Source organism: Rattus rattus, chromosome 18, assembly GCF_011064425.1.
Source record: "Rattus rattus isolate New Zealand chromosome 18, Rrattus_CSIRO_v1, whole genome shotgun sequence".
NCBI classification, from domain to species: domain Eukaryota; kingdom Metazoa; phylum Chordata; class Mammalia; order Rodentia; family Muridae; genus Rattus; species Rattus rattus.
The window spans coordinates 41,627,136-41,642,945 of record NC_046171.1 but is presented as its reverse complement, the minus strand read 5'-3'; the positions used below and the strand labels follow the sequence as shown (position 1 = coordinate 41,642,945).

The following is a 15,810-nucleotide window of genomic DNA, read 5'->3' as shown; positions in this document are numbered from 1 at the left end:
TTGAAACTTTTGTAACTAAATATTGTTCCTGGGAGCCTTGCTCGCACAGCAGCAGCCCCTCCTTTTGCTCGCACCACTACTGTGGAGATGTGTTGTAGCGGAGGCTCCCATCTGCAGTATCTTCAGGAGTATTTGTCCGTATCCTTGAGTGGACATATTTTGCAAACTGTGCGCCAGCATCAAGTCGAATTGCCGTTGTACTTAGACACTTATAGAAATCTGTCTTTTCTGGCAGAATCTCTACTGGAGGTACTGAGAGACGAAGACCTGCAAAGTAACGCCGAGGCTTTTCTCTACTGCATGGGGGCTCTGAAATTCATTTCCGGAAGTCCAGGATTCCTTACCGAGATGGTCAACAAAGGCGCGGTGGAAATATTGGTGCAGTTAATAAAGGAAACGACTGAGGACACAGAGAAGCATGGCGCGTGCCCGCCGAATTCTGGCCACTTGCTAGTGCAGGTAGGTGCCGTGCTTGAGAAGGTTAGAGGGTAAACTTGGTTTCCTGACACCATTTAAAGTAGCAGCAGATGAGGGCAGTCCAGGGTCTCGGAGATCAAGGGAAGAAGCGGTCCCTGACCAGTCAGTGTGTGCCCTGTTGAGGCTATTCTGTGGCTTTCAGCACGACCTTCAATGTTGGCTTCAATAGTTCTTCAAAGCAAGCAGGGCTGAAAGCTGGCCTTGGCAGGTGTGCACCCAGAATCCCAGAGCTTTCGAGGAGCAGGGATCAAGAGTTCAAGGTCATCCTTGAGGTCATTGGGCTTTTTGAGACCGAGGAAGGAAGAGGAAAGGAGGAGGGAAGATACAGAGAGGGAGGGAGGGAGGGAGGGAAGAAGGCCTGAACTGAGCCTCATGAAATAGGTCTTTCAACCCCACCCAGTCAGGAAGCTGAGGCAGGAGAATTAATTAATCAAGGCTCAGTTTTAAAACAGACAATAAAGCGAAAGCTGACGAGGCTGGTCCCTGGTAGAGTGCATGGTTTCCATCCGCCACAAAGGGAAAGAAAGTAACAAACGGTGTGGGGGGAGGGCGCACTCTCTGCACAAGAGTTGTGTGTGAGGCTGAGAATTTCCAAGCCAGACCATGGGAATGTTTATAATCCGGGCCTAAGGTCACATCTCCCTCCTGTCTGCAATGACACAGGAGTTAATGACATTGGGTGGAGTTTTTAACAGGCTCCGTGGACGCCATGCAGGACCTCGGGGAGGCAGGCAATAAAACAACCAGGTATAATTCACCTGGTCAGAGCAGGAAGAAAAATTTTCCTGTGCTTACAGTTTTATTACTGCTCTTGTGACAGATTAAATTTCACAGTTAAGTTATTTCCACCCAACCTTCTCTAGCTCTCGCATTCCTTTGTAGATGAGATTTTTACCCTTAATAGCGTCTCTGATGTAATAACTCATGGGATTTGAAATGTGCTTGTCAATTAACGAGAAAGGATTGAACCTTTGGAGTGCTCCAAGACATCAGGAGAGCATGTTAAAAATTAGACTTACACCCTGACTTCAAGATTCTTAAAATATTTATGATGATTATTAATTTTAGATTTTGGCCCTCCATTTTGAAAAGATTGTAAAAAAAAATCTCTTTTGGTCAAAGACAAGGCAAGACCATGTTTTGGTGGGAGGGGCTTATAAAGCGTTCTTTTTATGTTGGCTGAATTTTGGATCATGAGCGGGAGTTTTGTCTTGAAAGTAAATACTTATGATTACATATGGTGATGGTCGCTTCTGTTAAAATGTAGGAAATATAAGGAAAAGTATAAAAGTTATCTGAGCTAGGCGTGATGGCACACACCTGTAATCCTGACGCACTTGGGAGGCTGAGGCAGGGGATCATAAATTCAAGGTCAGCTTGAAGCTATCTCAAAACGAAACAAAAAATAACAAGATATTTTTATCCTGAGCTATATGGATATACCTTCAACATTATAGACTTTGTTATAATAATATATATAATGTATTATATATAGTCTCTGATATATATACATACATATATATACATATATGTCTGTGTGTGTGTGTTTTTGTGTGTGTGTGTGTGTGTGTGTGTGTGTGTGTTTTCTCGAATGTATTATGTACACCAGGCTGGCCTCAAACTCAGAGATGTCTGCCCCTAGAGTGCTGGGATTAAAGGCATGTATTAGAGGTATGCCTGGCTGTAATTAATTAATTAATTAATTTATTTATTTATAATTTCATTGCACTTGTGTTTTGCCTGCATGTATGTCTCTGTAAAGATATCAGATCCCTTGGAACTAGAGTGAGAAACAGCTGTGAGCTGCCCTGTGGGGCTGGGGATTGAAGCTGGGTCCTCTGACAGAGAATCCCGTGCCCTTAACCACTAAGCCACTCTCCAGCCCCTCTAGTCTGTATTTTTAATAGTCAATCTGTTTTATGTCACCTCTTCCCTTTGGGTTTCTTCATGTCCGTTCAGTCAGCTTATACTGTTCACAGTCTAGTTAGTACTTTTTAATACTCTCATAGGTTTTAAAACACGGGACAGTGAAGCTCTCTCGTATTAACTCTGCCTGCCTGCCTCTTTGTCTCTCTGTCTCTGTCTCTCTGTCTCTCTCTGTCTCTCTCTCTCTGTCTCTCTCTGTGTGTCTGTGTCTGTGTCTGTCTCTGTCTCTGTCTCTCTGTCTCTCTCTCTCTCTCTCTCTGCCTGCTACCTGTAGATCAGGATGTAAAGCTCTCAGCTCTTCTCCAGCACCATGCCTGTCTGTCTCTTGCTATGATGATGGTGGAATAACCCTCTAAAATTGTAAGGGAGACCCTAGTTTTGACTTGTTAGAGTTACTAAGAGTTGCCTTGTCTTATGTCTCTGCACAGCAGCTGAATAGTAATTTAGCCTCAAATTCTCAATCAGGCTTATCTTTGTTGGGTAATTTTTGTTTGTTTGTTTGTTTGTTTGTTTTTTTGGTTCTTTTTTCGAGCTGGGGACCGAACCCAGGGCCTTGCGCTTCCTAGGCAAGCGCTCTACCACTGAGCTAAATCCCCAACCCCTGTTTGTTTGTTTTTAAGGCAGGGTTTCTGTGTAGCTCTGGTTGTCCTGGAACTCACTCTGTAGAACAAGCTCTGAGATCCACCTACGTCTGCCCTGAGTAGTGGGATTTGAGACAAAGCTTCTTTCTGTTTAGCTCAGGCCTGCCTCTTGATTGTAATTTTCTTTCTCCAGGGGGTTATGGGCATGTACCCCGGCATCTGGGCCCTTTTTAATGCCACAGATTGGTCATTCTTTTTTAAGTCAACACATCTTTTTTCCAACCTGTTCTATGTCTGTGGTGCCATTTTATATGTTAAGAATAAAGTCCATTGATATAAAGGAACATTGGTGCTACCAGGAGCCAACGTGTGTCAGATCAAGAAATGAGGGCACTAATTAGGCGTGGTGGTCAAGACCATAATGTCAGCACTCAGGCGTTTGAAGTCAAAAAATTTCAAGTTCATGGCCAGTCTGAGTTAGATAACAGGCTGTTGTCTCAGAGAATAAACAAGCCCTACTCCTCCCTCAAACTTGAAATCAAATCTCTGCTGCTGTTTAGCTCGGAGCATTGCTGGTTTTCATCTCTCTTCTCTGGGATTAGCCCTGGACCCACTGGGTCAGCCCTTCCATCCATTTCCTCTAGGGGGCGCAGTAGAGCTTCACACCACCCACCACCTCCACATCACAGCTGGCTTAGGCGTTGTCTTCAACATCTTTCTTTGAACCTAGGATCTGGTAGAGACTGTGGGGACCATGGTCTGCACCCCGTGTCCTACGCAGCTGGAGAAAGCGAAGCCCACTGTGGCCACATAAGAGCATGTCCCTGCCGTGCGTGCACACCACGTGCAAGCTATCACCATGTTTGAGCGTTTACAGATCTGGGTAGGAAGGGAGTTCGTTTTATGCTTGCCATTTGCAGAATCCCAAAAACTGGACAGTCCTTCCTATTTAGTTAAAACAAAAATGTCGGACTCAGTAGCCCAAGACTGTAAGCCCACCATCCGAGAGACTAAAATAGACGGTGTGTGAGTTCAAGGCCAGCCCGAGCTACAGACAAGACCCATGTCAGAAAAGAAATTTGGTCAGGGAAAGAAAACAGGCAAGAAGCTGCTTTATACTGAACGCATAATAAAATGTAGGCAATGTGACTTCACCCCAGAATACTGCATCCACAGAGAGAGAGAGAGAGAGAGAGAGAGAGAGAGAGAGAGAGAGAGAGAGAGAGAGAGAGACCTGTACCCCACATGAGAAACAGCAACCTCCGTCCATCTGCTGGGAACCCAGTTTTTAATGACATACAAATCGTAGTGGTCTATTTGTTCTTTGAAATGAGACGGCCATTCTTCACTTAGGGACTTCCCTTCCTGTAAAGGAATCCTTTATCTGCTGGAGCGACTGGCCTCTGCCTCTTACTCACTTGATGAGAGAATGGGCATTCAGACTCGAGCCCTGCCTTTTCCCTTCTGCCTTTCCTTGGGAAGCAGTTTCCCAGTGGCCGCTCAGACTGCTTCACCAAGGACAGCGAGTCCAGAGATGTGGGGAGACTGGGCACTCATGATCATATAATGCCTTGAGTTCTGAACTATGGAAGGGTGGGGCCCATAGCCATGGGTGGGGGATGAATTTTATAGCTAAGTCCTCAAGTGCCGCTGACCTACCCAGTCCCAGGCTCCGTCTGTGCCTAGAGTTTCACAAAATACCATATTGTGGCGGCAGCTTACTTTTACAAGAGGAAAGGAAAAGTGGGATCAGGACAGGCCTGGACAAAGCCACCAATCAGGAAGGAGGGTTAGAGCACACAGTGGGGCGAGGGAGAATATGCTAAAGGTATTTCTTCTGCAGCCAGGAAGGTCCTGGGGGGAACTAAGGATCCATGCTCCCCGTTTGCCCAGAGCCATTCGCTTGCGATTAAGTTAGGGTGTCTGTTCAGCCCTGTCGCTCCTCCGTGCCGTGAATGTATCCATCACAGCAGTGAAGATATGCCACCAACTTCCATGTCTCTGGATGACCTGGAACTCCCCGGGATGCTCCTGCCTCTGTCTCTCCCAGCTACTAGAGTTACAACTGCAGACCCCACCCATTCTTTCTCAGTGGCTGCTAACACATCTCCCGCAGGCTCCCCTTACTTTGGCGCCTCCACATTCTGTGCAATCTATACACCCTCCAAGTTCTCTCCGGTCTTAATGGCACATGATTATTAAATTAGGAGGATGGAAGGGCAGTGGTGGCGCACGCCTTTAATCCCAGAACTTGGGAGGCAGATGCAGGAGAATCTCTGAGTTCAAGGCCAGCCAGGTTTCCAGGACAGCCATGGCTATAGAGAAACCCAGTCTAGAGAAAGAACAACAATAAAAATTGGATCAAGTCATATATCCATTTTTCTGAGGTAAGGAGGCATCCAGGTAGCAAATAGATACCCAACAACGATCATAGGCACATGCTAGTGTTGGGGGGGGGGCGGAGACATGAGTACTTCCAGCTGGGGGGAGGGGGCAGAAGTACTTCCGACTGGGGGTGGGGGGTGGAGGCAGGAGTACTTCCGGCTGGGGTGGGGGTGGAGACAGGAGTACTTCCGGCTGGGGGCTAGGAGTACTTCCAGCTCGGGGTGGGGGGCAGGAGTACTTCCGGCTGAGGTGAAAAAGCCATAGCAGGAAATGCGGTCCACAGACACTGGCAGGCTTGTGAATTACCAACACTTTCCTATGCATGTGCATTCATGGACGTCCATGAGAGTCTTGGGAAAACTTGGCTCTCACGTCTTCATGTGCGCAGTGACGCCGCGTGTTGTTGGTATCTTCTGTTTCCTCCAGACTGTATTCACCCTATGCGAGACAACGTGAACCCTCTCGGGTTACCACAGAGGCTTGGACTCGGACACATATGTGGTCTCCGTTGGGCAAAAGTCCAAGGAATGAATGTACTTTTAGTACTAGAGGGAGCCGGGTTCAGCTGAGGTCAGGAATGGTGTCGATTGGCTGTTCACTCCCGGAACCCGCTTGCGGTCTCTGGTGACTGCTCATCATTTCTCAGCATCAGTGCAAAGTGAACTGTTTTGCAATTGGTAATTGAAATAAAACTTGAGGGATTTGAGGTATGGGTAGCCCACAACCGAGAAATAAAGTAAATGTGTTTTCAGACAAATGACAAATAGAATGGGGAAGCAGTGGACAGGAGGCCACAGTCTAATACTCCAGGCCACCTGCAGGCTTGCTGACTTCCTGCACCCGTTTCCTCGTCTCACAAAGGAGAACGGACTCCCTTTCTTGCCTGCTCCAAGGGCTGTTTAGAGCAGCCAATGGGGTGAGTAGTTTGTCACCCGTGGGATGCTGACAGCTCATTTGCATAACACCTTTTGCTATATCAAAGATGAAATCTTGACTGTGGGGGTTGAAGAAGCATCGTGATTTCCAGATTCCTTAATTGTAGTGTGCCCAAAGGTTGCTTTGGAAGATGCTTTTGGGAAAATGAATCTCCTATGGCACTGGCCCTGACTGGAGGTAAAGTTTCTGGGATGCTCTGTCTTGCTTAGCCCCGGGAGCTCAGGGAGAGTTCTGAGGTGGGCTGCTTATTTGAGCCTTTATAAACTATCTCCTTTTTTTTTTTTTTTTTTTTTGAGACAGAGTTTCTCTGTACAGCGCTGGCTGTCTTGGAACTCACTATGTAGACCACAGTGTCCTGGAACTCACAGAGGTCCACGTGTCTCTGGCACCCAAGTGTTGGGATTAAAGGTGTGGGCCACCACTCCCAGGCCCAAGATCTTCCTAATGCAGTTTCTCTATAAAAATGGGTTTCTGGGGCTGGAGAGATGGCTCAGTGGTTAAGAAAACTGACTGCCCTTCCAGAGGTCCTGAGTTCAATTTCCAGCAACCACCTGGTGGCTCACAACCATCTGTAACGGGATCTGATGCCCTCTTCTCACCAGAAGTCAGTTATAGTGTGCTCATATATATAAAATAAATAAATGTCTTTTAAAATAATGGGTTTCCTAGGGCTGAGAGTTTAGGTTCTTGGTAGAGTGCTTGCCTAGCAACCAAGGGCCTCGGTTCAGTCCCCAGCACCAAAATGCAAAATACACTAAGAATAGACCTCCCAATATTGATTACATGGTGAGACATCAAGACTCACTTCGTTCAACGAAGTAGGCTCTCAGGGTGTCTTACCTGGCAGAGGACAGCGCACTGGACAAGGGAGCATCAAGCTGTACAGCAGAGCTCGGTCATTGTTCAGCGGATAACTAGCCATGGCCAAGATGGACTCTTTCTCCCTTTCTTCCTTTTTTTCCTTATGTCCTCTCCGCTCCGCTCACCATGTAACAAAAGCGGGGACACTGAATTCTGTTCAATTCCCTTGAAGACTATCAGCTCAGCGTCTTCAACTTCCCATTGGTTGCTTCCTGACGCTTTCTCACCTACTACCTTCCCATTGGTTGCTTCTGTCTCACCCGCTGCCTTCCCATTGGTTGCTTCTGTCTCACCCGCTGCCTTCCCATTGGTTGCTTCTGCCTCACCCGCTGCCTTCCATTGGTTGCTTCCTGACTCTGTCTGTCTAACGTGCTGCAGATTGAAGAGTTGCAGCTCCGGCTTTTTACTTTGTTTCTTGGTGAAATACAGTTGGGAGTTGTAAATGGACGGTCTGGGGCAAACCCTTTAGAAGCTTAGTACCCATCATTCGACCTCCACTGTCTTTAAAGGGAGGATTTAAGATCGCTTAAGAGATTATGTGCCAGAAGTAACAGTAACTAAGGAGAACTGGGAACTGGAGGAGAAGTAGGAAGGCAGCAAACATATCTGAGTGAAGTTTGCTCTGCTCCAATCTTGAGACAGGCCCGGTGGGTGGGCTGCCCTGGGAATGGAGGCTAACCCACCCACAGAGCACAGGCCAGGGGTCGTTCTGGCTCAGCTCTATGCCCTGCTAGCCAACATTGAGTTTTTATTGGATTTAAAATGTTCACTTATGCAACAAGAGTTCACTTATCTCGCCAAGAGTTGGAGAGAAGCTCAAAATTAGGTTTGGGGCTCGCCCGACTGGTCACTGTGCAGTCGAGCCAGACCCCCCTCATCCGAGCGTCTGCGGTTTTCTCCGGAAAAACCACCGATCTGAGAACTCAGCACCAGACCCCACGGGGAGGGAGGACTCAACGCCCCACACACTGGGAGTCAGAGCGGTAGCTGCAGAGGTTGGTGGACTTTCTTGGAGTAGAGGGCTTCCAGTCTGCCGGACCCTTTTAGACCTTCTCCCTCGGGTCTCCCAGCATGCATCGCACCCCCCACACACACACACACCTCCTTATGTAATCTCTGTAGACTAGGCTGGCCTCGAACTCAGAGATCCTTCTCCCTCTGCCAAATGCCACTACTGCCAGGCCTCTTCCAATCCTGCTCTTTCTTACAAATAATGAGCTCTCTCTCTCTCTCTCTCTCTCTCTCTCTCTCTCTCTCTCTCTCTCTCTCTCTTTTTTTTTAAAGAACAGAAGTGTGTTCCTTTTTTTTTAAATCACTGTGTACATGTCCATTTGTACGTGGGTATGTACATGTGGGGGTAGGAAATTAAAACACTCTGGGACAGTCCTTTGCAAGAGCAGTGCCCATTCTGGACCCATAAGAGGTCTTCTGTAGTTACTTTTGACCCCAGCACGTGGAAGGCAGAGGCTGGCAGATCTCTGAGTTCGAGAGCAGCCTGGTCTACAGAGTGAGTTCCATGACAGCCAAGGCTACACAGAGAAACCCTGTCTTGAAAAACAAAACAGACAAATAAAAACTACATGCTTTTTAGTCCCTCTTTTTTGAAAAGGTAGCCCAGGCTGGCCTCAAACTGGCTGTCTGTGTAGTAGAGGTTGGTCTCAAACTCCTCACTGATCCCCACGCCTCTACTTCCCAAGCACAGGGATTACTGGTCTGTAATTACACCATGGTGCCCCTCCCCCAGTTTCCCACTCCAACCTCTACTTAGCAGGAGTTTCTTAGGTAGGAAACTTTGACTTCCTCTCCCTTCTCCCTTCTCCCTTCTCCCTCCTCCCTCTTTTTTCCTTCTCCCTCCTCCCTTTTCTTTCCTTTTTCCTTCTCTCTCCTCCCCCTCCTTCCTTCTCCATCCTCCCTGCATTCCCTTTTCTGGGTTTCATTCACCCAGCTGCCAGCAACTAAACACCAAAAAGCTTTAAGAAATGGACTATGGCAGCATCGGGGAGGCCGAGGCAGGGGGATCTCTGTGAGTTCAAGACAGCCTGGTCTACAAAGTGAGTTCCAGGAAATCTGACACCCTCTTCTGGCCTCTGTGGGCACCAGGAACTTACATGGTGCATATCCATACATGCACACAAACACTCCAACACATACATGTAAATAAATCCTTAAGAAGTAAGCACATAAGAGGATGGTACACCAGTGGAGCTTTCCATAGGGGAGAAGGTGCATGGAAGCTGTGTGTGTGTGTGTGTGTGTGTGTGTGTGTGTGTGTGTGTGTGTGTGTGTGTGTGTGTGTGTACACATACAGATATACACACATATATACAATATATACATACATATATGTATATATATAATGGTTGTCATATATGTGTTGATGAATAATGATAAAAATAATAGTGTATATATGTGTATATAATGTATATAAAATAAATATGTATGCATGTTGCAGAGGGAGAGACTTGACCAGGGTGCTGCTGGCACAGAAAAGAGGCTCTGCCTAGTCACTAAACCATCCATGCAAAGCAGTGGACTTAGCTGGGCCCTGCATGTGAGCATCAGGCTGCAGGAGTGGTTGAGGAAGGCATGCCGAGTGACAGAAGTAGTTACAGAAAGACATGGATCAGAAGGGGACAAGCATGTTATGTGGAGGGCTGGGGAGAGAGGGAGGTGCGGGAAGTAATATGGACGCATAGACTGAGAGAGTGAGGGCCTGTAGGATGTGGATGCTCCCCCTTTGTCTTGGGCAACCAGGAGAGGGTAGGTTTGGAAGCCCCTCATTGTGGTTTGATTGAAAGCCACCCCATTGAAAACCTCCCCACAGAGAGAGATGGCAGATGGTGTCTGGCGGGGGTGGGGGAGTAGGGGGTGGTGGCTATAGAGGTTGGCAATCAGTGAAGTTGTGGAAGAAACGGTGGCAGCCAGAGGAAGTGTGGAAGGAGTGGAACTGTTATCGTATGGGTTTGTACCAGCCTTGACTTGGGGCTCAGTGTCAAAAAGACAAACATAGCACCTGCCCTCTCTAAAGCTCGTGGCCCAGAGTAGAGAGGCAGGCAGAGCCCAGCAGAGAGTCCTTGTGGGGTCTGTTGCAGGAGGTACACTTTTGAGTGATTGGGAACAACCAGATCACAAGATCGTGCCACTGAGTCTGATCCTGGGAAAAATGGACACAGCCACCAGGGCTTCGGTTGACAGAAAGCAGAAAACAGGGAGGACTTTGTGGGCCTGGGCACCTAGGCTGAGGATAGCCTATGTTGAATGTTACTGGGAAGTTTTGACACAGGGGTAAAAGCTTAATGCATTTTTCTGCCAGCACCACAACTGACAAGTGTGACAGTGTTCAGGATAGCATGTATTATCCCCCACCACCCCTGCACCCCAGACATATGCTGTACTAATGTTTGCACCTCCAATCCTGCTTCCGGCCTTTTGGGGGTGCTCTGTCTTACTATGTAACCCATTTTGATGCCAACTCCCAATCCTCCTGCCTCAGCCTCCAGAGTGCTAGGATTACAGGTGTGAGCCATTATGCCCAACCACTGGGTCATTTATAAAATTGACGTGTTTGGAGCAGAAGAATCGTAAAACTTTTAGCTTTTCCCAATGAGATAAGAGAGTATGGAGGGATAAATTAGGGTTTGAATAAGAAGAAATAGCTCCAAGGAAAACAGTGAGCCCTTCAGAGCGAGGTTGGTGAGGGAACAAGGTGACTGTTCCAGCCATGGCAGACAGAGAAAAGGAAATACCACTGTTAGAATACGTGTTCCTGGCTCCCATGGGCTCTGCCTGCCCTGGAGAAAGTTGGGAGTCAATCTGGCACTGGTTCTCCTGTCTCTTGGTTCGGGGGTTGGGGGGGTGAGCCATCGTTTAGGCCAGTGGTTCTCAACCTGTGGGTCTTGACCCCTTGACCTCTTTCATAAGAGTTGCCTGAGACCATTGGAGAACACAGATACATTACAGTTCACAACAGTAGCAAAATTACAGTTGCAAAGTAGCAACAAAAATAATTGTGGTTGGGTGGTCACCACAACATGAGAAACTGTGTTAAAAGGTTGCAGCGCTGGGAAGGCTGAGAGCCACTGAGCTAGACCGAGCTAACCCAGCAGTGCTATTTCTGGAGGGGAATTGGAGGAGCTCAAGTGATACCTACGCTCCATTTTACAGCAGCCACAGGCTGGGATTTGTAGGACGGCCTATAAAGTCTCACAAAGACCCAGGCCCAAGCTTAGTGGATGCTGATGGAGGGCCATGGTCCACTGGAGTTTATTTCCCTGCCGATGTTTGGGACATCAGAGCTTTCAAGGAAGAACTTAAGAGTCAACTGTCGGGCGGGGGGGTTTGGTTGGGGGGTTGGGGATTTAACTCAGTGGTAGAGTGCTTGCCTAGCAAGGTCAAGGACCTGACTTCGGTCCTCAACTCCGGAAAAAAAAAAAAAAAAACAAGAGTCAACTACCAATGCCTTGAACATGTTCATTTGGGACATTTGCAAGTTTTCTGGGTTCCGACAGTTGTATTTTAATCAGTTAGATTTAACTTCATGGATACAAAAGAAAAGCTAATCAAGGGTACCTGGCATCCCATTAGTTTTTTTGTTGTTTATTTGGTTTGGTTGGATTCTGAGGGAGGATCTCCTAGCCCACGCAGACCTCCTACTCTTTCTGTAGTGAAGGCTAGGCTTGATTCCCTGATCCTCCACTCTCCACCTCCAAACACGGAGATTTCAGGCGTGTGTGGTTTTTGTTGATTGTTTTTAAAGGCGCGCTGTGCCGACCACAAAGCTTTACTCTTACATAGAGCTTTGCAGCACACATAAACCATTCCTACATCTGTACAGTCCCATACCTCCTACCACCCAGAAAGTAACCAGGGGAAGCCCGCTTTGCTCCCCACTGATGAGGATATAAAGGGGGGAGGCACAGCATGAGCAACTGCCCTAATCATACCTCAGTGGGGAGAGTGATTATTCAACTCTCAGGCCCATGCTCCCTCCTCTGCACCCATGGGTGAAGCTCTTCAGTAGGGGTGGGGACAGGCCTACCCTGTGTAGTGGACACTGTGGACATCACAAACCTAATCTTAGCTCACCTCACCTCGCCCCGTCTCACCTAAGCTCAGTTCCCCCCACCTCAGCTCAGCTCCCTTCACCTCCCCTCACCTCATCTCACCTAAGCTCAGCTCCCCTCAGCTCCCTTCCCCTCAGCTCCCCTCAGCTCATCTCACCTCACCTTATCTCACCTAAGCTCAGCTCCCCTCACCTCAGCTCCCCTCACCTCCCCTCAGCTCACCTCATCTCACCTAAGCTCAGCTCCCCTCACCTCAGCTCCCCTCAGTTCTCCTCTCCTCAGCTCACCTCAGCTCCCCTCACCTCAGCTCACCTCAGCTCCCCTCACCTCAGCTCACCCCAGCCCCTCACCTCAGCTCACCTCAGCCCCCCATCTCACCTCACCTCATCTCACCCAAGTTCAGCTCCCCCCACCTCACCTCCCCTCAGCTCCCCTCACCTCAACTCCCTCCCTCAGTTCCCCTCACCTCAGCTCCCCTCAGTTCTCCTCTCCTCAGCTCACCTCAGCTCCCCTCACCTCAGCTCACCTCAGCTCCCCTCAGTTCCCCTCACCTCACCTCAGCTCACCTTAACTCACCTCACCTCAGCTCACCTTAGCTCACCTCACCTCAGCTCACCTTGCCTCATATCTCACAATGATAAGATAACCAGTTAGTATCACCCCACCATGAGGAAAATGTACTGTGGGAGGGTAAGAATCCAAGCCAGGCTCTAATTGGGGGCCTGGGTGACTCATCACCAGCACCTTGCCATGAATCCCCTGGGGAAAGCTCACAATGAAAATGAAAATCACTAGACAACAGCAGGGTGGTGGCACACACCTTTACTTCCAGCACTGGGAAGGGAGAGGCAGGCAGATCCCTGTGAGTTTGAGGCCAGCCTGGTCTACAGAGGAGTTTCAGGACAGCCAGGGCTACACAGAGAAGCCCTGTTTCAAAAAGACAAGCAAACAAAACAAAATTACTAGACAACAAAGCCACTGTTACAAATTTACCAAGTTGTACTCTTCTTGACCCTTAGACCAAAGCCCAAAGTAGAAAGCTTTCTTTTTTTTTTCCTTTTTTTTTTTTTTTCGGAGCTGGGGATCGAACCCAGGGCCTTGCGCTTGCTAGGCAAGAGCTCTACCACTGAGCTAAATCCCCAACCCCAGAAAGCTTTCTTGAAAAAAACTTTTAACAAAATAGGACAAGCTTGTAAGACCTTAGCATCTCCCTCTTTGAATGAAATGAGACTAAAAGTCTTACGTAACTACTGGCTTCCTCATTATTCCATGCTACTTAGAGGAATTTAAGAGTGCAGGGTCATGTGCAGGGATGCATGCCTGTCCTCCCAGCTTGGGGAGGTAGAGGCAGGAGGACCAGCAGTTAAGTCACCCATATCTACCTAACAAGTGTGAGGCCAGCCTGGGCTACACAGGATCCTGTCTCAAAACAACAGCCACAACAACAAAGAATTTAGGGGCTGGTGAGATGGCTCAGTGGGACTTGTCACCAAGCAGGATGGCCAGATCTGACTCCCACAGGTTGTTCTCTGAGTTCCACGTGACTGCTATAGCATATGGGCATCCCCAGCCCCACCACCACCACACACACACACACACACACACACACACACACACACACACACACAATCTCTTTCTTAATAAAATTATAAAATCTGAAAAAATAATTTTGAGTGCGAAGGTTCTCATGTGCTGTACTCTGTGTTTATGACAGGCTCAGTCAAAGACGAGGAGTTCTCTAACTCTGAGGGTTTGGTAAATTATTTACCTAAAAATACTAATATTCCATCTCCATCTCTTTGTATTGGTCCATTTGAGACAATCCCTTTGTAGCTCAGGCTGGCCTTGAACTCATAACTGTTTCATCTCGACTCCTTATGCTGGGATTGCAGGCATATGCCACTACACCCAGCAGCCTCCACGTTTCCCATTTGATTTAGGCTTTTTTTGTCCCTGCCTTGAGCTTCTGGGCACAGACCCCTCCCCCTTCCCCTTTCCCTGCGGTGGGGTGTATAGATGGGGGGAGGCGTGGGTCACCCAGCCAGGCTGCCTTATTTTAAGCTTTAAGAAAATGACACGCACACACGTTCTCCTAGACAACTGCTACCTTGAGAAACTTGGTCGATTCACCACTGACAAGGAGCAAACTCCTGAACATCGGGGCCTTTCCCCATCTCTGCACAGTGATGGAACAGCACATGAACGACAAGGACATCTGTACCAACATCGCCAGAGTCTTTAGGTAGGTAGACTAAGAAAATACCTCATTTAAAACGTGTAGTTGTTAGTTTTCGTAACCTAGGTGCAAAGTGGAAACCTCAGTGGAGGAACTGCCTCCTCCATCAGATCAGATCGGCCTGTGGGGCGTGTCTGTGGGCGTGTCTGCGGGGCGTTTCCTTGATTAATATGCGGTGACCCCGCCCACTATCCTGGGCAGGGGGGTTACTGAGCAGACTGAGCGAGTTATGTGCTAAAGTTCATGGTCTGCTTCAGTTCCTGCCTCCAGGTTCCTCTCTGAGTGTCTGACCTGACTTCCTTCCCGCCCTTCCCTCAGTGACAGGGGCTGTAATGCGGAAACCAGAAACGTAAGCCAAACAAACTCTTTCCCACCACGTGTTGTTCCTAGTCAATTTTATTTTCACACCAAAGAGGAGCAAGCTAGAGCAAATGCTGGCGTATATTCTGAGTTCTCTCTAGTATTTGCATATGACTGGACAGGACATTTTCCCTTTTAAAAGTTCACCTACAGACAAAGTCTTGAATGCAGTTTAAAAGCCCCAATTTGGGGTTGGGGATTTAACTCAGTGGTAGAGCACTTGCCTAGGAAGCGCAAGGCCCTGGGTTGGTCCCCAGCTCGAAAAAAAGAACCAAAAAAAAAAAAAAAAAGCCCCAATTCAAGCCGATTTCCTGTGTGAGTCTGATGTCACTCTAATGGTCAGTCACTTAGCACTTGGGAGGGCTGTGAACTAGCCCAATGCGTTCGTTTATTTTGCTTAGTCACCCCTTGGCAACAGAGATTCGTGCACCAGAAAACGTATCAAACTGCCGTGCTGGAAAAACTACTGAGGTGCTTTAATTCGAAAAGAAGATGGCTGATTCAAGCCTGGTGTCAGTTAGTCTGTCACAGTTATTTCGGAAAGGTTTCCGAAGGGGGCTCAGGAGGGCCACTGAAGTGGGTTGTTGGAGTATGGGGTTCAATTAGGTGACATTGAAAGACAGACAGACGACATGGTGGGGCTCTGAAGAGAGGAATAAGGGCCATGTGGCAGAAGTGGGCTCTCTTTTTACACTTTCGAAGGATGAGGGGATTCTCACGGTTCCCACCTGTAGCCGGGCTCTCTGGTTCCCAGGCCCAGGCAGGAAAGGGTTGGGGAGCAGGAACAGTGACCAGTACCCCCTTTTGATGTAAACTCACTCCTCCACGTGAGCTGTGCTGACACCTAGAGATCCGCAGACTGCCATGCTGTCAGCCAGGAGGCAGAGCCACGGCACGAACTGACCTCCTCGGTGGCTGAGTTCCAGCACTACACTCTTAGAAGCTTGTGTCCATTGTTGGAACTTGGACTCACACTTCACTAATC

General features: G+C 48.2%; 1 protein-coding gene across 1 annotated transcript in view; it reads left to right on the top strand.

Annotated features, from left to right (window-relative positions):
- Armc2 (armadillo repeat containing 2) overlaps window positions 1–15,810 on the top strand; it is a 98,904-nt gene that overhangs the window by 46,285 nt on the left and 36,809 nt on the right. The window contains exons 9-10 of the mRNA XM_032888994.1: window positions 236–459; window positions 14,326–14,471. Coding sequence (XP_032744885.1) covers window positions 236–459; window positions 14,326–14,471 — 370 coding nt within the window. The remainder of the gene's footprint in view (window positions 1–235; window positions 460–14,325; window positions 14,472–15,810) is intronic.